Consider the following 22022-nt stretch of genomic DNA (forward strand, 5'->3'; position numbering starts at 1 on the left):
GGAGTCACCACAATGGTCTTGAGAAATTCATTCTGAATCTTTAGAAATACCATGGATATTATTGGAAAGGGAGTAAACGCATACAGGAGCATTCCTTTCCAGAGAGAAAAGAAAAGGCATCTGTCTTCTAGGCCTTCTTGCATAGAGTCCTGGAACAGAATCTCGGCAGTTGATTCACATGTATCTTTCTCATGTGAAATCTTGCCAGTGGTATCAGGAGAATCACAGATGCCCTGAGATCCAAAATCCTACAGTATTCTCTTGAAGTTACCAAAGTCTGAAAACAGAAACAGATCTAAATAAATACCTATTTTTTCCTGTGAAGAAAAAGCCCTTTGAACTGAAGTGTCTAGTTGACATCCCAGGAACAAAATCCTGGATAAGGGCATCAAGAAAGACTTTTGACTGTTGTCTTGGAATCTTAGCTTGTGTAAGAAATCTCTCACCCAAGAGATAGATTCCAGACACTTTGAAAAAGACTCTTCAAAGGTGACCAAGTTGTCTAATTATGGATAAATATGGATACCCTGCAATGAACTATAACTAGAGATAGACACATTGTGAACAGTCTTGGTGCAGTGGACAGTCCAAAGGTTAAGTTAGAGAACCAATAATGTGATCCAGGCATTCAAAATATTAAGAAACATCTGAAGTTTGGGTGAACAGGATGTGATAAAAGCATCTTATAATAAGTCTAATGTAATGAGGAAACTTGAAAGTGGAAGAACACGTAACAGGTTGTGAAGTGGCATTATTTTGAATTAAGACACTATCTTAAACAGGTTTAGGAAAGAAAAATACAGAACTGAACTCCAAGCATTTTCTTCCTTTTCCAATAAAAATATCCTTGAATAAAAACTGTTCTCCACTTGGGAAGAGGAACTGGTTCCATCAGTCCTTAGGGCAGCGTTGGATAAAGAACTGCTTTAAAAAACAGAGTCTGATCAGAAGGATAAGAAAGGACCACCTGGAAAGGAGGAATTTCCTCCTACTGCTATCTGTAACCTTGAAGAATGATATTCAGAACCCATTTGTCTGATGCAGTTTGTGGACAAACATAAAAACGGAGATTAAGACTTTCTGGAAGAAAAGGTGTGGCAAGGTGGGAGTGGGTCGCAAGGTCTCTTAAATAATCATTCAGGCATATTCGAACATCCTTGGTTTTGGAAGTTAGAGACATCTTGTTGGAACTCTCTTGACATTCCTTCTTAAACATCTGTTTACCTGAATTCTGTTGGGACTGTCTATTCTGTTTTTATCCCTTGGACAATTTGGAAAAGGACAGCTGAAAATCTTAGAGATGCCCTAGATCAGCTTGCCCCTTTCACCAAACATTTTGATTACTTCTGCAGTACAGGGGCCAAATGCTAATCCTCTAACCAAAGGACAATTTAAAATATCATTTTCTCATCATCTGAAAGGTTATGAGAATGCAGCCATGCAAAACAGTACCAGTGGCCATAGCCCTGGAAGAATTATCAACAGTCATATACTCACTGCCAACAATAAGTAGTGACCTGTGCAAAAAGAGAAAGTAAGTTATTTAAAGCAGACTTCCTCTCACAAGAAGAAAATGCAAAAACATAACTCATTTTCACAATTTGTCAGGACAAACTTTAATGTATGAACCTGACAATTCAAAATTCTGAAAACCAAAGTTGCAGAAGTATATATTTTTTCCCATACCTATCAATAATTTTCCCATTGTTATCAGAAAGAAAATCCAACAAAGTAAAGGACCTCTTCCAAAACAGGCTTTAAAGACAGCTTTAAAAACTATTCACACTTTGATTACAAATGGTTTTATTAGTTGAAACAGGTAAGCACTCTCACAGATAGCATTATGCTTCTTCAGACCATTAACCATTAAAAGAGCTTACCTGCCCTTTACTTTGTTGGATTTTGTTGCTGTTTTAGAGATTCCAACTTTAACTGACTGGTCTTCGTTTTATTTTTGCATATTTTGTTATCAGAATGAGTAGGATTGGAATTAACTGTGCTTAGCAGCAATGGCATCAACTAAGGCTATAGCTGCTGGGTCAGGTTTGGGAATAGTGTATACGATTTAAAAGACTGAGGAATTTTATACATCCTATCTGCCTTTTTAGGGGCTGACTAACAGGAAACCTGTAAATAGCAACACACACATCCTCTAAAGCTGACAGAACCAGCATAATGGGTCTAGGTTCTGGAAAATCCTTCGGTAATGACTCATAATATTTTCTGATGGATTGAGAAACCTCAATGACCTCCCACTGAAAACACTTGCACATTCTAGCAACAGTCTCAGAGAAAAAGAACCCCAGAGGGAGAAGCAGAAACTGAGCTCAAGTCTTGAGTTCGAATCACAATCTAAGGAAAAAACCCTGAATCTCTCCCTGCATCTTCTTGTCCAGATTTAGAATCTTGAATCTCTTCAGGAAAAGAGGAATCCCTATTTCTTTTACCAGAAACTACTTTACAAGAAGGAGCAATAGCCTGAATTAAACCCTGAGCTAGACCCAGTAAACTACTCCTATTTAAGGAAATTTGAGGAGGAGATACATGCTTAGTTTTCTGTTTCTTTTTGACAGGAACAATGGGGCCAACTGTGCTATTAATGATAGCAGCTACTTTCCCAGGGATATGCAGAGCATTCTGGCACAACAGGGTAGCTTTTCCTGTTTCCTCTCCTGGGACTGACAAGAGTGGTGCTCCCTTGCCGAATGAGGGGACTCCAAGAGCCGCAGAGGATGTGGCTGACTCCCGATCCATAATGGCTGTAGGTGATGAGTGGTCTGAGGTACAACAAATGGACATAGCACCGTCATCTACCAGCAGCTGAGGCAAATTGCTAGCCTGCTGTGTTGGTAAAGGCTGTTTGCTTAACCTTCTTTTTGTGGCTAGAACATGGGACTGGTAGCCTGTTCCATGGTCAAGCCAAAAATGGTGTCTCTTTCCTGGGAAGAAAAGCAGTAAATGATGGTAAAACCACCAGTCCACAAAAGTTATATATTTTAACAGAAAAAAACACAGTAAAAAGCACTTTTGAACTCAATGCCAGTACTACCAAAGAAAAATAAATGCATTTTTTCCACAGAAAATATGTTTACAGTTAGTTAACACTACTTTTAAACTGTCAGGAAAAAAGATTGCTCTGTTTAAAAGTACTTTACAGTCCCAAGACTGTCGTTTAAAACACAGCACTTCTAGCTTTAAAATAACTTTCCTCAAAGTAATAAAACATCAATAAATTTAAGAAAATGAAAGTTTTTTCTATAAAAGGGACCTTAATCTGCCCAGCAAAAGAAAGCACAACCAGTATTGATCCTCAAAAGTCTCAGATGGGTGTATTTTTCAGAGGCAGTAAATCTCTGAAAGCTTTGTGCCTCAACAAATCTTTTAGTCAGCTCAGCTTGATCTGCTTGACAGTTTGGGCATGTGAAGGTGTCCTGAAGCTGGATAGCCATTATATCCTTGGCAGGATATAAGCCATATAGCTAGGACTACTATGGCAGTGATTAATATGATGAACATTGGGTATTGCCATATACATCATACATTAGCTAATACAGTTGCTTGCTTTGCATATCACATTTGAGGGCACTGTTCTCTAAAAGACTCGTGTCCTAGCTGTAAGGTTAAGCCATATTGTATACATGTCTGTAAGGGTGCTTCACTTCCACCTTGTTGTGGCACAGTAGCTAATGCAGGTACCTCTCAACTGCAGGTTCAAGTCTGGCCACTACATGATGTCTGAACAAAGGCGGCATATTCTTCCAGCATCCACATGCATTTTCTCTAGATGCATTTGTTTCCTCCAAGAAAATTGCTGATCCTCTTGCTTTAATAAATAACATTTCCATAGGTTTGTACTCTAGATGTTTTCTCCTTGTGTCCCTTCTATAATAGAGTACAGCTTGTCAATCACCATTTTGCTGAAGTCTGCTTGGATAGAGACAGCTGAAAGATTATTGCATTCAGATTTCATATTTTCTATGATGGCTTGCATCCACACCCACCACTGCATGAGAACAGTACTTGCACCACTCCCAATTAATTATAAAATGGGTTTTATGAAATGGTTGACAATCAGATGACTGTATATCATCTTTTATAAATTACTATTTTGTTGAGCTGTACTAGCCCAGCTAAAATAAAATGAATAACAGATGACTGGTGCCAGAAACATGGCCTCAAGCTGAATGCCAAAAAATGCATCATCATCCCCTTTGGGGAGAGTGACGCCCCCCCATATTATCACATTAATAACAATGTCCTAAGCATGCAATCAGTTGTGTGGGATTTGGGCACCCAGGTTGATAGTAACCTGACTTTTGACCACCATGTTGCTTCCATTGTATGGAAAGTTTTCTATATGGCGCACCTCATAAGTAAGGGCATCTCATCCAGGGACCAGGAGCTCATAACGTCCCTGTATTCTTCCCTTATAAGGCCAATTATTGAGTACAATGCCCCCTTCGGTATGTACTTCACAAAACACATGCAGCAGCTGGAGAGACCACAGAGGTTCCTCACCAGAAGAATCCAGAGACTCAAACACCAACCCTACACAGATAGGCTAAAAGCCCTGTCCCTCTACTCAGTTTTATACAGACTCCTCAGAGGTGACTTCTGTCTGACATACAAAGCAATCTCAGATCCCGCCTTGATGAGACATCTGCATATCCGCAAGTCAAGCTATACATGCAACTTCAACCTGGTCTGTGACATCAATAGGACCTGTTGGCAGGACAGATTTGTGTCCCAGAAACTCCCCCATCTGTTGAATAGACTCCCTCTAAATGTCAAGCAGAGTACCTCATTATCCCTTTTCAAGGGGTCTATATTATAACACAGAATGTTCAAAACCGCGAACACTCTAATGAGCAAAAATACCAGACCTCAAACTCTTTATTGTGGGGGCTGTGCCCCCCCCCCCCGTTAAATATATATTCCAACTCCGAGATTGCACTACAGTGAGGAAAGGGCAAATATTCTGATCTTCACTGTACTGCAATCCCAAAAGAAGCACTTTGAGATCCGGCATTTTCGCTCATTAGAGCATTCGCAATTTTTAACATATGGTGCTATAATATAGACCCTTTTCAAGTGCAACCTGGATAACCGGATGGGAAACAGAAAATACACCCCTGGGTTTCCACCTGTGTCCCTGCTGTACAGGGGCTTTGGGTGCTGACTTGTCTAAACATGGGCTAAACTCTTGGCTAGACTTATAAGGGCCTCAGGGTCAATAGCTTGGTAACTTCCTACGATCCTATGCATAAATAGCTAGATAGATAGACAATATTTAATAATTTTCAACCTGAAGATATCTACTACACATAAGTGCCAAACATACCTTTCAACTGTACAGATTTTTGTAGGATGTCCAGATTTTTGCCTCATATTTTTTGGTCTCTTCCTCATAAAATTTTTGTATTTCAGGAAAATCACTAGATGATCTGAGGATTAAAGTCACTAAATTATAACATGTATTTGAGTTTCAGACTTCATATCCTTCGGAAAATGCATGCTAACACAAATCCTGTTATTCTAGCAACTTTCATAGTTTATAAGAGTTTTTGTAGCTTTCGGCTTTTCCCGGTTAGGGGTCGCCACAGCGGAACTCCGGTCCGCTAATAATTGGCAGCAGATTTTTACGTACCGAGTTGCCAGCCCTGATGTACAACCTTCATGGAAGGTACACCCATTCACGCATGTCTCCACACAGAAGATGCTTTAGCTGAGAATCGAACAAGACAACGTCTTACTGTGAGGTGACAACGCTACCGCAGCACCACCATAGTTTATAAGAGTAATATTTGAAATATGTCCCTATTGTTGGGCCTTTGTCATCCCATTATATCAGGCTTTGTTTGGATTTCTTGCGCTAAGAGTTTGAGAGGTATGGTGCCAAATATTTTGAATGATATAATACAAGCTTTGACTTTGGTTAGCAGTCTTGTTCAAAGTCATAAAATATGCAGGAGGAAACTGTGGCCCTGTAAAATGGATCTGTACTATCTGATTATGTTATATTAATTAATTCATGCAAGAAGTTTTAGTTCATGTTACCTTCAAAAGCTAATGTATCAGAAGAGTGAATAGGAATCTGTGACTTTGACATTTTCATGAACATTCTTGAAGAACGTAATATAAAGAAGTATGTCCATTGCTAACTGTAAAAGTACTACTATGTCAATAATAAAGAAAGATATCGGCCATGCAGTCATTCTTACCTTACTTGTTCCATTGTAGAAATTGTAGCTGATTCAGAGCTGGAAAATTGGAAATAGATGTCAAAATGATAGGTCATAACTCTTTCAAAAGAAACATTTTGGTGCCATAATATTTGTCATGTTTTATTCTACATCTCATTTTAGCTGATCTTATAATATTACCTTCAGACTGTTCAATCTAGTTTCCTCAAACTTGAAATGAATGAGGTCCCAGCTTGTGAGTACAGCTCCATAAGCTAAAATTCACCCACTCCTGTTTCTTGTTGAGAAACACTGCTGAATGAACCAAAAATGTTAGGTTTTTAATATGTGCATAGTTGTGCAGATAGTTTATTTAAGTAATAGGGAAACTGAGTCCAAGGGGTCCTGTCCCTGGGTCTATATTGCTTTGTTGAATGGCTATTCAGTGAATAGCGATTCATTGAATACCTATTTAGGGAAGCCACTCTTCACTGAATGGCAAGTTTTAAGTAGGGCAAACAAGCAGTTGGCCAACTGAGCGACCACAAAAAAAAAAATAAAACTTGCCAGTGTGGGGGGCTGTGCTCCCCACACACCCCTAACTAAATATACCAACTCTGAGATTGCACTACAAAGGGGAAAAGGGCAAATTCCAGATGGTGGCAAACTGCTGCTTTGCCCTAGTTAAAATTCGGCATTCGATGAAGAGTGGCTTCGCTAAATAGGTGTTCGACAAATGGCTATTCACTAAATAGTCATTCGACGAAATAATATAGATCCCCTGTCCCCTGCAAAAAGTGCTTATATTTTTGTTATTCAACTAGTTGAGAGTCTGGCCAGTTTGATACATCTGGTAGTAGTGTCAAATGGATGTTAGTGGAGGATTCATAATACAAATAGTGACTCAATCAGTTAGGTAAGTGATTCCAGTACTAACAAGCAAGACGCATATTGAAAGTTTAATATATTCAAAGCAACATTTTTTTATTAACAAAACATTCACCCATCAAATAATAGCACCAAAAAGTTAGTTAATGAGAGCATTGTAGAAAACTATTAAGTAAGCTGATAGTGGAAATCACACTTTCATTGCTTCAATAAGAAACAAATCTAAACTGTTGTCTGATGTTATCCCTCTACAAAGAGGCAGAGACAGAAAGAGTTTACTTGAAAGAAAGGAAACAGGATGGCTGAGGTGGAGGGGCAAGGAGGTTGATAGTCATACATTTGAAGTATTCACAAGAGGCTTTGAAATCTGACTTATGTTTCTCCTGTGGCTTGTCTTTAGAGATTTTTTTTTACAATTTTTTATTGTGACTTGTCCTTTGTGAAAGAAGGGTCCAGCTTTATTGATGTAATTCCTCTGAAATTTTGACACAGGAGAAAAAAGTTGTTTAAAATCTTCTATGAGTTATACCTGCTCTTGCAAACTTTTGAACATTTAAGCAGATGCTGAACCAAAAAAAGAGTGTCTTTGTTAAAAGTGGCATTCACCAACTTAGTCTTGACAACACAAGGCAAAGATTGTGATCATAGCCATGAATACTTTCTTCAATCAGTCCCAATTGCTACTGCTCTGGAAGAAGAATCAACAGGACCATAGCCATACTTTATTGCAACAGAATTAAGCACAGCCAAAAAAAAAGAGATTTTATTATCCAAGTCAGGAGTGTATGAAATTAGTTTGCTCACATTATCAAAAATCAACAACAGATGACTTCCAAGATGGCTGCACACTCATCAACAGCATAATTTCAGCTCTCTCTGTGTGAAAACAGAAACTGAGAAAAAGTAGTGCCATTGAAAATGATTTTTTTGGTGAAATTCAGTTACTGGCTAATAAATGTATTGTCTGGATGCTGACAAAGCAGAAATTTGGAAATTCTGAAAGAAAATCAACCAGAAAAGATGAAGACAAAACATTGTCTGGGAAAGACTGTGGCTGCTCAGCAAAAAGCAGTTCAAGTTTCAGCTTTGGTACAAGAGATAGCTTACAGTAATTTAGAGGAAAAAATCAAATGTACTCAGAGGTGATTAAAATAAATGAAACATTGAAGGAATATATCATTTCAAACAACAAAAGGTTGGAAAATAATGGAAGAAGCTTTAACTAGCCATTCAGATGAGCTGATAAAACTGCAAAAATCAGAGGATGGCATAAAGAAAAAGATGGCTGAATATGTGGTTTTTCAAGAATAACTGTTTATAAAATAGAGTTAATAGACAGAGTACAAAGAGAAAACCTGAGATTTTCTACTGTGCCAGAGAAACTGGATGGTTCAAACTGTATTCATTTTATGAAAGCACAAATAAGCAACTTCCACAGCAGAATTTGTTAATTCAAAGGGCACAATGAGTGTGTGCTCCAAACCTGACAATGAAAAAGCAGCCAAGAGCTATATTAGTAAAGATGCAATCAGACCAGCAGAAAGAGTTTATCTTGAAAAAAATTGTTGCAGAAAGGCAATGTATTAAAAACTGGAGACAGAGGTGTTCTTGTAGAAAATGATTATTTATTTTACACCATTTATTACAGCAATCAGGGAATGTCAAGAGGCAGGTATGAGATTCAAGCTTCTATATCCAGCTGTCTTCAAAGTGTTTTTCCTGGATGATCAAAGTCATTTTTTGACACAGAACAGGATTAGTAGGAAATAAAAGTTTATCCAACAAAAAGTTAGCCAGTAAGCAGAAGGGGGCTCTGTGTCTCATTCTTCTGATGGCAAGGTTCATAGAGAAACTCTGCCAGTAAAGCCTGTTCCTATGTTCCAAAGGAAAATGTTTGAAAGACAGAAAAAAAACATAGGAGGTGACTAGAATAATGAGCAGAACCTTGGACCTGAACCAGAGTGTTGGGAGATGGAGTTGAACAGAAAGAAGACACGCAACTCTGAAATTAGTGAATAAATGGAAATATTACTATAAAGCATCTTATCACATTTGTGAAATATGGTTTTGCAAGAAAAAGTGGCTGAAAAACACTGGGCTTTTGGTGACATTGTTAAACTTGTGGTGGGCTATAAAGCATATACCCCACTTTATATAATTAATGTTTAGAAAGACACTAAAAGGGGGAAAACAGCTGTAAGTAAAACAAATTTTTGTACTTATTAGTATTTGTATACAACATTTCATTATATAAACTGCATGTTATATACAGTAACACAGTAGTATGCTGTCAGGGTATTTTAAATATGGGGGAATTCTTTTCAGTGACTGTTGTATATGCTGAAGATGTTAAAGTAAAGGAGTATTTTTTAGTTGTAAGAAGTATGGGTTTTACAGTATAACAGAAAAAAAGGCTGGACAAAAGTAAGTTTAATGTTCATACACTGTGATCTTGGGTGCACTGATTATATTATATGTAGATTTAGGATATTTTCTCTTTTTATTTTACAAGGGTGAATGCCTACATTACTACATTTGCCTTAAGCTATAAACAGGTGTTTTGTAAGCATGTAGGCTTTAAAAGTAAGACAAAATGATGAATGCTATAAAAATGCTAAGTTTCTTACATCTACAAATATGTTTGCTTGTTTGTTTTCCACTGGCAAACGTTCAGTGGAGTTGATATGTCTGTAGCTGACGGCAGCTATAAATTCTTTTCTGAGCAGTTCAGTGAAGAAAATTAAGTTTGAAATAACGGGACTTGAATAAGACACAACAACCTCCCTAGCACTCTTAATACTTTAATGCAGTTAAAGGAGAACCATGCCCACAGACTCAAAAACATGTTTACTTCATCATGGTTTGGTGTTTTCTACATTTTAACACCACTCTGGGACTATTTACAGGTTTATTTTTATATCTGTAATATTTTTATACATAATTACTGAGTCTGACCACATGGGGTCTCGCATCTTGAAAAAATTCTGATTGTTTAGTCTGCCTCTAGGTATCCCACAATACAGTGCTTGTCTGTAAAAAATACATCATACAGGCCTCTTTCTTCCTAAAGTTCCTATCACTACATTGATTTTACATGCATACACTGCTGTCTTTCAGTCAGTTAGTCTTAAGTAACAGTTAATGCTGTTCAATGACTACTTAATATCCAAACAGTGCAAATGCCACAGAACAGATATTAAAAGTGCTTTTTACTGCTGCTTCCTTTTAGAATGGCTAAACTGCAGCCTTTTGTGAAGCCTACTTTGACTCATCTCCCATCCCCCTTCACACCTAACTTCCCAAGCTGTCAAAGTGCTAAGGGTAACTTGAGATGTTACCTGCTGTGATTGACAGCTCACAGCAGGAGACTTGGACTCATATACTATTTCCTTGTTCTAGCCTTTACTTTCTATATAGGTAGAGGAAGGACCAAAGAGCTGTGACATCACAGCATAGGCGGGTTTTCAGGATGGTTGTGGTGTCAGTTTGGGGAGGGAATTGGTTAGAAAACTACCTGTATTCAATGGCCTTGATGACATCAATGAATTGGAGACTGCAGCAAGCTTTTCCAGGGTGGGATAAAAGTTTTTTTGAAAGTGAAACCTCCACAGTACAATAAGATACTGTTCTAGTGGACAGAAGCTGTCGGTTTAAAATATTTTAAATGCTGTATGGTTATTTATGCATAGTAGGGAGAGAAGTTGAGCATTTAATAATAGAATCCCATTGTCCTTTAATTAAATGGTGTGCAATTTAGTTTTATTTACATATAGCCAGTGCATTTTTCTTAAGGCTAAAAGTTAAGGTTTCCTGTAAGCATACAGACTGCTTTTCATATCTTGGATGGGAAGAGAGATAAGAAAACAACAGACAACAATCAGTACAAATGAGAGCACATGCATGTGCTTTTGCATGGGTAACTGTAATTTTAGTTTAGATAATGCCTGCAGATGCAGCCATCAATTTGGGGCAATTGTTCCCTTCAGGAATATTATTTATAGGTGGGGACTGGAGGGTTAAACTTAATGTTTTGAAGCTGTATATAGTTGTGTGTGTTTGTTTCAAGTTGATAGGGGATGGAAGTGTTTTGTATTTAGTTTTTTGCTTGAGGGTTTTTATTAAAGCAAAAAATCTTGAAAAATGTGACATAGGTTCAAATGGAGATGAGAAGAATCAATTGTACAAAAGATCAGCCTGCCAAACATTCATATATGTATGCAACACAAAAGCTGGAAATACACATCCAAAAAACTGTCATGTATAATATGTGGAAACAATGTCTTTTTATCATGATAGCTATGATGTCCATATTATCTTGGAACGTGAATGGCCTTACAGGTATCGATGAAAAGGAAAGAGTAGTTAGTTATATGAAGAAATGCAGAGTACAAATAGCAGTACTGCAGGAGACATACTTGAAAAGAAATGAGAATGTGAATTTGAGAAAGAGAGGATTTCAGAATGGATATTCAGCAGAATATCAGGGACAGAGGAAAATGGGAGTAGTTACACTAATTGCTAGAGGGGTTACAATAGTGATGAGAAAGAAAAGACAAAAATGGTAGATTTGTGGTAGTAAAGGGCTGTTGGCAAGGAAGGAGAATTACAATGGCATGTGTTTATATTCCACAAAAAAAAATGCTATTATGGAGCTTTTAAGAAAATGTTGGGAGAAATAATTAGTTTCAGCAGGAAATATTATTTATAAATGGTGACTGGAATTTGATTTGCAATAGTGAGGATGTAAAACACGGACCTTGAAGGGACAATATAATAAAAGAGGAAAGCCTTCTGAAGAAATTTATGAAAATATTTGGAATGAAAAATGTGAATTAAGTAGTAGGAATTTGGACAGAATTTACATATTATTCCCCAAGGTACGATAGCTGGTCTAGACTAGATAGAAATTATATTTCACCGAAACATTATGCATTTAATTGAAAGCTTCACCACACATCCAGTAACTATGTCTTATCATGTACCAATAAAAACTAAAACAAAAATGCAGGGTAATAGAAAGACACTTGTGCTTTCCCACTTACCTGTTAAAACAGAGACATTTAAGGAATGTGTAGTAGAAACTATTTAAGTGTTATTAGGGAAGATAGAAATATCTTCAGAAGTTACAGATAGTGACTGAGATAAAAAGAAAATGCCATTTATAAATAGGGTTGAAATAAACGGGAAAAAGATATGGTTAATAAATAATAGAAATTACTTAGAGGGCCTGACAAATGTTGCAGAATAAGGGGAATCTCACTGAACAAGAGGAGTGCTTAGGAGAAAGTAAGGGAGTATCTGCATAATATGCAAGACTTTAGAAAGATTGCAGTTAAGCAACTATTTTTCATAACATCTCCAAAGCATAAAAGCATTTAGTACAACACAGACAACAAAATGTTGAAAGGGTTGTCACCAAACCTAGGGAATCAATAACAAGAAAAATAACTAGAGATCCTGTAGAGGTTTTAGCGATATTCCAGAAAGTTTATGAAAATTGTGTAAACCAGAGGAATGTGGAAATGAAGAAAAAGAGAAATTTAAATATTATTGAAGACTTAGTTATGCCAAGGTTAGAGGTAGACAATGCTCAACAACTAACAGTTAACAAGGGAGGTGATCAGATATCTTCAGGAAAGACTCTAGGAACAGGTGGTATTCTTGTGGAAGTTTGGAAATTAGGAGGGAAAAAGTTATAAAGATCTGGAAGATTTTGTTTAACAGTATTTTAAATGGAGGGGAAGCACCAACATGTTGGAAGAAAGCTCTGTTGGCTTTGTTACCTAACAATGGCAAAAACCCTTCAGACCCAGCTTCATATAGGCTCATTTCAATTTTAAACCCTGATTACAAAATGTTTATATCTATACTATAAAAGAATGACAAAGGTGTTGCCAAAACTGATAGGTACTGATCAGTTTGGTTTTGTGGAAGGGAAGCAAACATTTGGTAACATAAATAGAACAATGATGATCCAGAGGGAAACAGAATGTAAGAAAATACCTCTGTTCTTGGTGGATCTTGATGCAGCAAAAGCATTTGACAAGTAATGTGGGATTTTATGAAGAGGGCATTGGAAGCATTTGCATTTCTTGATACAATTAATTAGAAGGATATATGCCAGATCAGAGATAAGAACTGAATTTGGAGGGTTCCTCTCAGATAAGCTGTGTTTGAACAGAGGAACCAGGCAGGGTGTCCTCCTTCCATTTATTATTTGCTTTATATCTAGAGCCATTGGCAAATAAAGGAGTCAGAAATACAAGGATATAATTGGCATGGTAATTAAGGAAAATCAAGGAAAATTGGCTTTACTTGTAGTTGATATTATTCTGTACCTGATAAATCCAGAAAAGGACATCCCAGTATTGTGAAACATCTTGAGACAATTTCAAGTATTTTCAGTATATAAAATTAATGAAGATAAAACAAAGGCTATAACCGTAAATTATGTACTCACACACGAATCGGTTCAGCAAAATCCCATATTTATTGGCACATGATAAGATGAAGTATTTAAGAGTATGGATGAAAAAGGCTTCGGTTATGGCAGCTAAGGCTATGAGAGAAGAGACTAAACAAAAGATAATACAAAAAGTAACAAACTGGAAACTTTTATTTATGGATATGGATATAGTAAGATACAAGCAGTTAAATGCTTTTAGCCCCTATAGTCTTGTATACAGGTCAAGCAGCTTTTTATCAACCTGAGGAGAAGCCGTGGACAATAATTAATAAACAATTGAAGGAATTTATCTGTGAGGGAAGTGGGATAAAGTGATCCTTCCAGTAGAACAAGGTGGTTTAGATTTACCAGATTTGAAGGAATATTTAGAGCTACACAGTTAAGGCTAATATACATAACACAAGCAGAATGTTATGCTCAAAAGGGATGATAATGAAGCATAGGGGGAAGTTCAAGCAATAGAGAGAGAGAGAGTGAGAGAGGGATTTTAGATGCAGATCTTTAAGGAGAATAATAACAACCATACAGAATATTATATTACAAAGATATGTGTCTAGAGTGTTTCTCCCCAGGCCTCCGCAGAAAATTGGCTCTGTTCCAAGCTGGACTTTCCTGGTAAACAAATGTTAAATAAAATAAAATAAAATAAAAAGAAAGTTAGAAGAAATTGTGTCTTCCTCTTCTGACACATATCCAGTAGAAGAGTACATTTGTAAAGAAAGATTCTACATTGAATATGAATAGCCCTGTTTTTCTGAAGAAATAGCCCTCTTCCTTTTCCGAGGAGTGGCAGAGGGTGTAGAAAGAAATTCAGGAAGACTAAATTAAAACACTGTTGTTGTGGATTGGATGGAGAATGGTTAACAGGAGGAGAAATATGCTTAGTTTTCTAATTTTCTTTAGGAATGTCAGCAGAAATAATGCAACCTGGAGCAGACTACTGACATAATTCAAAAAGGGTACTCTGGGCCTCCTCTCAAACAAGGTTTTATACCATGCCATCTTGTGCCTCAGACAACAGCAGCAGGGGTTCCCCCTCTGTGGCCTTGGTGACAGATGTGCCTGGAAGTTATACCTTGTCAGCCTTTGGAGATGTCATAACAAGCAAGAACAGGAGAGAAGCAGAATAGACTGTGGACTCTTCAAGTGCCTCTACAGAGCTGTCAGATCCAAATGGACAACAGAAAGTTCTTAGCTTTCTCACATGGCTACTGAGGAACATTTGAAAGAGATGACTCAGAGTCAATACTACCTCATGTGAGCTCATTAAGTCATTCTTTCTCTGAATAAATCTTCAAATATACTAAGTGTCACAAAAGGAAATATTGCCAGCCCAGCTATCTAGAATTTTGTAAATAATCATATGTCATTTGTGAATATTAATATAGCTTATATAAAAGTGTGACAGAATGAGATACTGCCAGCACAGCTCTTTGGAATTTTGTAAATAGTTATATATCATCTGTGAATATCAGCAGGATACAACTGCTTGTGTTACCACTATCTTAGAACTAGATGTTATGTGTATATCAAACCGCTGATACAGAAGTGTGAGTGAAAAGGGTTTGTACAGTACTGAGCTTAAAGATGAATCCATGGTGTACCCTACTGGAAAAGAACAGAAATGTATGCAGACTATTACAACTGTGTAAATGTATATAAACTGTGGAAACTGGAACAAAGAGGGTTAACTTGTAAAACTTCAAGAAAATATTTGAAATAGAATTGTTTCATGACTGCACCATAAAAGTTAGTTTCAATGCAGCAAGTAGACAGGATGTCTAAAACTAAGGAGCCTTCTGCATTGTGTTGTAAGCATTTTATTGCTTTATGTCTTCCAGCAGCTGCAAAGATTTAAGAAGGGCCCCTTGTTTATGTGTTTTCACAGGGAGATTCTAAATGCGGGTAGTTTCTAACAATGGGTGTTTAGCTTGGGAACTAAGGTCAGATGACACAAAGTGATGTCATGCTGCCAGCTACCCCAGTGGTAATATTTGATATTAATTTAAGAACTCTCAGAGAGAGAAACAGGGCATTTTGTATTTTGTCTTTGACCTGGAAACATCCACTCACCATATCTGCACTTGCCTTGCTGTAAGTAAGTTAACTAGGGTACAGTAATTTCTCTTAGATTCAATTAGGAATATAGTGAAGTATAGATTAGAAGTTTTCTGTATTTATTTGAGACTGTCCTGCAATATTGTTTTACATATTTTCTGTGATTTTGAACTCTGATATCACTGTAAATACATACTAATTATTGTCTTGTTATTTTATTATTTATTGTTAAATATATTTAAACCTTTCAATTGTGGCTGGTCTGTTTAGAGATAGTTAAGCTCTTAGAGTACTTGCATATCTATTTGGTGATACTGTACAGGCCACTCCTGATAGCCTTGCTCTTGGGCAAACTACCATTTGGATTAATAGTAACATTACACAGTAAGATTGGTCACCATTTGCTAAGGGCCTTAAAAGTAGCTGATAAGTAGTGTCTGGTGGCGGTGAAAACTACCTTATAGTCTGGGTCAATGGGGCCATAGCTAGTAAACCTGTGCCAGCCTTTCCCAGGTGTGTGTGTGTGTGTGTGTGTGTGTGTGTGTGTGTGTGTGTGTGTGTGTGTATAAATCAAACCTCAAAGTGTATGTGTGTCAGCTACTTGGGCAGGGACATGAAGCACTGGTTGAGCAGACAGGGTGCTGCAGGTCTTGGTTTGGCCACTCAGCTGAAGTCTCAACCCTATAGCTGTGCCAGTGGGGAATCTTATTGGGGATCTTGAGGAAGAGGGAGAAACCAGCCCCAGACTGACTGTGGTCTCTGTGTCCTCTTAAGGGAAATTGCACTTTACTGTGTATGTATTTGTCTTCCTCTCAGTGTGTACATTCCCAGCCAGTGGTGAGGATTGAGGCTCCTTGATTACTGGGCCAATGCTGGGGTGTCACATATTAATTAGTGGGCAGTGATGGGATATCCACATCACATATTAATTGGCTTGTAGAAGTGGGATATCCACGTATTAGGATTCAGTTATGTGGAAATTGAATTCCTGCAGCCTGTAAACAGTGGTCACTGAAGGTGTTTTTACTCTCAAGCAGATCTACAATGAACATTCAAAGTTTCATATCACAACTGTTTTTTTTTTGTTTGTTTTGTTGGCTTAGTTAGTCAGGGAGAGCAGACAAGGATATCAGCAGAGGGGTATGGCAAGCTGACAAGGAGCCAGTTGGCTGAGATGTGCCAAGCTGAAGGACTGATGCATATCAACCTGACTAATGCTGAAGTGACTGCAACCTTGTCACAGACCAGCAACCAGGAGGACAATCAGACTGGCCTTGGAGATGTACAACTCTCAGAAAATATACATGTCAACCTTTCCACAGAGGACTTAAAAATCCTTCTGAAGTTAAAGAGACTTGAACTTGAGGCCAAATGGTTAGAACTAGAATCAGCACAGAAGCTGCGATGTCTGGAAGCTGAGGAGAATGAGAGGCAGAAGCAACATGAGAAGGAGATGCTGAGTCTTCACCAGGGTCATGGAGGTAATGGGGAAGGGAGTAACCAAACCCCAGAAGCCAGAAAGATCAGTAACTTTCTTTCACAATTTACAGAGGAGGATAATTTGACAATTTTAATCACATGTTTGAAAGGGTATGTAAACAGTATAATGTTGACCAAGAGTTATGGGTATGGTTCCTGACCCCCTTACTCCATGGTAAAGCTGTAACTGCTATTTCCAAATTGTCTGATACTGATTGCTTAAAGTATAATACTGATAAAAATTGTCTATTAGAGTGTTTTAAGTCAACACCTGAAGTTTATAGAAAAAGGTTTCATGAGCATAGACACAAGGCAGATCAAAGTGGGTGTGAATATATTGCTGAACTAAGCACTTATTTTCATAGGTGGGTGAGAGGATGTCAGGTCACCACTTTTGAAGGGCTGGCAGACCGTTTGTTGAGGGAACAAGCCCTTAGCAGTTTGCCTGAGGAGATGAGAGTCTGGTTAGTGGACTGAGAATGTAACACAGCAGATGACTTGGGGAAAAAGAGAGACTTATACCTAGCAAGGAGGGCATCACTGCACAGGAAAGAGATACCCAGTGCTGCTCATGGGTCTAAGGGAACCCATGGTGGGTAGTCTAAAACACCCAAACAGAGTCCGTTAGCAGCAGGGGAAGCCACTAGTCCAGGTACACGATCAGGACCAAGGGTTAAATGGTTTAAATGTGGGGCCATGTAGCATATAGATGTCCACAGAAGCAAGGTGGGGAAATATCAGTGGGAGAGCCAGAAAGTGGAAATGACAGAAGGCCAGCAGTGAGTTGTCTGGAGACAAGGGTACCAAACTTCCACAATAGCCTATATCCTATCTTAGTAAATGGGAATGAGGCCACTGCTAAGAGAGAGATGCAGCCTCTGACCTAACCATTGTGAAGCCTGCAATGTTTAAAGAGGAAAAGTAAATTAAGGCACCAAAGTTACACACTGGAAATCAGTCACTGTACTTTATTGCAGAAGACAAACAGTAAGCGCTGTAGTAGTTGCTTTAAATAAGTTACAAGACGAATTTCAAACAAGAGGCTATTCTAGCTCAGAAATCACTAGAGTGATAGCAGATGCATGGAAATTGAGATCTACAAGATGTAAACCATATATGAGCTCTTATAGTGCTGATACAAGTATACCTTATGATACAAGAATTGATAGAAATAAGTTTAGAATAGTGTTTAGATTTGCAAGTGACATCAATAAGTATACGGAAATTATTAAAAGGAATTGGCACTTATTACATGAAATACCAGGTCTGGTTTCCACAGTTGGTGACACCCCAAACTTCAGTTTTAGAAATAATGTGTCTTTAAAGCAGCAGCTCTGTAATAGAGAACATCAGTCTTTTAGAAAAAATCTCTCCAACAGACAGGGCACCTTCCCATGCAGGAATTGTGCTGCTTGTCAGCATGTCTACACTAAAAATGAGTACATTCATCCTGTGAAATGTTTTAAACTTTATACGAAGAATTACTATGATTGTAAAAGTGTCGATGTTGTTTATTTTTGTTTTTGCCAAGCATGCCATGCCTATTATGTAGGCAAAACAAATAGGAGCTTTAAAGAAAGAATGTTAGAACATATAAGGGACATACGGAACCAGAAGCAATCAAATGCTCTAGCTAATCATGTCCTGAATACAGACAGTAGTCATTGTTTTAAATTTTTAATTTTACAACAAATAGTAAGGACAAACAGAGGTGGTGATGTAGAAAACCACACTGAAGAATTAGAACAACAATGGATCACTAAATTACAAGCAGATAGATATCCTGGTTTGAATGGCTGCACCTCATTAGTTCCTTACCTTAAGGCAAGGCGCCTTAAACACTAAATATGAGTTTTTTATATATTTGTTATTGTACTATTATGGTTATATGTGCACAAAATGTGTGTGTATATGTATATATATATATATATATATATATATATATATATATATATATATATATTTTAACAACCATCAGGGATGACATCCCCACCCCCCTTTTTTTTTTTTTTTTAATATTATTGTGTGTAAATACACACCCTTCTATATATTGTATGCATTTTTCTTATGGATATCGATATATGTTCTTATGTTAGTGGAGTAATATCTCTTTAAATTGTGATGTCATACTAATTGTCCTAGTATTTAACCAAGCATCAGTTGTAGTGATGTGGTCTGATGAAGCAACATTAAGTTGTGAAAGCACTTACCGTTTGTCTTCTGCAATAAAGTACAGTGACTGATTTCCAGTGTGTAACTTTGGTGCCTTAATTTACTTTTGCTGTTGTTGTGTGTTTTGGGCACCTCAGTATACCTGCAGCCATTTGGTTTTTGCATCTTCAATGTTTAAAGAGGAGCACGACTTGCTTGGGCAGACTACTCCAGTCAAAGCTTTAGAAGGGACCCCATTCCAAATACTTTTGGTTAGGGTTCACCTTGACTGGAATTGTGGAAAAAGAAGCAAGCAAGTAGGTGTGTTTGAGGATATCCTTGCAGATGTCCTGATAGGGAATGATTTTGATAATGCAGTACCTTGTGTGCATGCAGTTACACAAAGTCAGGCTTGGAGACAAGCATGTGGGTCTGGTAGCCTGGGAGAGACCCAGACAGACTGCACACTTGCAGCCAGGACTGGTGATGTGGTTACTTCAGGGAGGGAGATACCCTGTAGCAGTGAGACTGAAGGAGGCCTACAGCTGCTTGTGGGTACTGATGTTCCCTTGGGCAGAGTGGCCGCAACGGCAAAGGTTATCAGTAATACCTAGGATGACAGTGAGGCACCACTGTCAGAGAATACCAGACTTCCTGTGGAAGGGGAGCTGGGAAGGGTTACAAAGAGAGAGCTGAGACAGGATCATCCCTTAGACCCTACATTACAAGGCCTGAGGGAGGTAGGTAGTGAGGCACCTGATTGTCAAGGAAAAGGAGAATCTGTATACTGGGACAAATGGTTACTGTATAGAGAGTGGACACCTGTTGGAGGGCTACAGAGTGAGAGAATACAGCAACTAGTAGTGCCCAGAGCCTACTGTCTGGCACTTCTAGCCATAGCCCATGACATTCCCTTTGCAGGTCATATGGGCATAAAGCATACCAAGAGATGCATTATGCAGAACTTTTATTGGCCTGGGATTTCCATTGATGAGCAGTGCCAAAAGGTATGCAAGGCAGGAGAGAAGGTCAAAGCTCATTTTATGCCTTTGCCTGTGACTGAGGAGCTATTTCAGAGGGTAGCTATGGATGTTGTGGGGCATCTGAGTACCCCATGTTCAAAAGAGAAGAAGTACATCCTAGTGGTAGTAGATTATGCTGCCAGATACCCTGAGGCAGTGGCATTTTCCTCCACTGAGGCAGAAAAGGTGGCAAATGCTTATTAGAGATTTTCAGCAGGCTAGGTTTCCCAACAGAAACACTGACTGACAGAGGTGCCAATTACATGTCAGACCAGCTGGCTTGTCTCTGGAAGTACTGTGGGTGAAGCGCCTAAAGACCACCCCCTACCATCCCCAGACTAATGGTCTAGTTGAGAGGTTAAACTCTACACTAAAGATCATGCTACAGGCATTTGCAGACCAGTTTAAGAGAAACTGGGACAAATATCTGCCACATCTATCACTTGCTTACAGAGAGTTGCCCCAGGAATCCACAGGTTTTTCACCCTTCAAGTTGCTGTATGGGTGTAGGGTGAGGGGACCTCTAGATTTGATTCGAGATGAGTGGGAGGGTGAGTGTGAATCCCACAAGGAGTCTGTTGTGGCATATGTCCTAAATCTCAGGACAAGGCTCAGGGAACTCATGGGCTTGGCCCAGGGGAACCTGGCAGAAGCCCAACAGCAGAAAAGTCTGGTATGACAGGAATGCTCAAGCTACTGAGTATAGTGTAGAGCAGCATGTTATGGTTTTCATTCCTGTCAGATACAACAAGTTGCAGGCAGCTTGGGAGGGACCCTTCAAGGTGGTAAGGAAGGTCAGTGATGCTAACTACTTGGTAGAACTGCTAGGCAGTAGGGAGTGGGACAAACTGTACCATGTTAACATGATGAATCCATACCATGACAGACAGGCCCTTGTGCTGAGTATTTGCAGTAAAAGGCAGAAGGAGTTTGAGGAGGATCTATGGCTACAGGGAGTCAACCAGCAAAGTCTCAAGTTACTACGGTGGAGCCTGGGGTTGCAGGCATATGACAGGATAGTGCAGCACTGTGCTGGTGTTAGCAATGCCAAGGCAGTTGGAAACTCAAGACAGGAAATGGGGTAAGGTATTCACAGACAGACTCACCCCTCTCAAGGAATGTTTCTCAAGGGTCACTTAAAAAACTAGCTTGAGTCTTTGGGAGGGGAGAAATATCACAAAAGGAAATATTGCCAACCCAGCTATATGGAATTATGTAAATAATTATATGGCATTTGTGAATATTAATATGATTTATATAGAAGTCTGACCGAATGAGATACTTCCAGCACAGCTATCTGGAATTTTGTAAATAGTTATATGTCATTTGTGAATATAAGCAGGATGCAATTGCTTGTATTACCACTATATTAGAACTATATGTTATGTGTATATCAAACTGCTGGTACAGAAGTGTGTGTGAAAAGGGTTTGTACAGTATTATGCTTAAAAATGTATCCATAGTGTACCCTACTGGAAAATAACAGAAATGTATATAAACTTTTGTAACTGTGTAAATGTATATAAACAGTGGAAACTGGAACAAAGAGAGTTAACTTGAAAAACTTCACGAAAATAGTTGAAATTAAATTGATTTATAAGTGCACCATAAAAGTTAGTTTCAATGCAGCAATGAGACAGGATGTCTAAAATTAGGGAGTCTTCTGCATTGTGTTGTAAGTGTTTTATTGTTTTATGTCTTCAAGCAGCTGCAAAGTTTTAAGAAGGGCTCTTGTTTACGTGTTTTCACAGAGAGATGCCATATGCGGATAGTTTC

The 22022-nt window shown here is 38.3% G+C and overlaps 1 protein-coding gene across 2 annotated transcripts in view; it reads right to left on the reverse strand.

The window, feature by feature from the left end:
* Positions 1-22022, reverse strand: part of LOC122809712 (protein NLRC5-like) — a 1339659-nt gene that overhangs the window by 723021 nt on the left and 594616 nt on the right. For both annotated transcript variants that reach the window (XM_044081407.1, XR_006365941.1), the window contains exon 17: positions 6222-6260. In XM_044081407.1, the coding sequence (XP_043937342.1) occupies positions 6222-6260 (39 nt within the window). The remainder of the gene's footprint in view (positions 1-6221; positions 6261-22022) is intronic.

The sequence above is a fragment of the Protopterus annectens genome, chromosome 8.part0 (assembly GCF_019279795.1).
Source record: "Protopterus annectens isolate FY-2018-M chromosome 8.part0, PAN1.0, whole genome shotgun sequence".
NCBI classification, from domain to species: Eukaryota; Metazoa; Chordata; order Ceratodontiformes; family Protopteridae; genus Protopterus; species Protopterus annectens.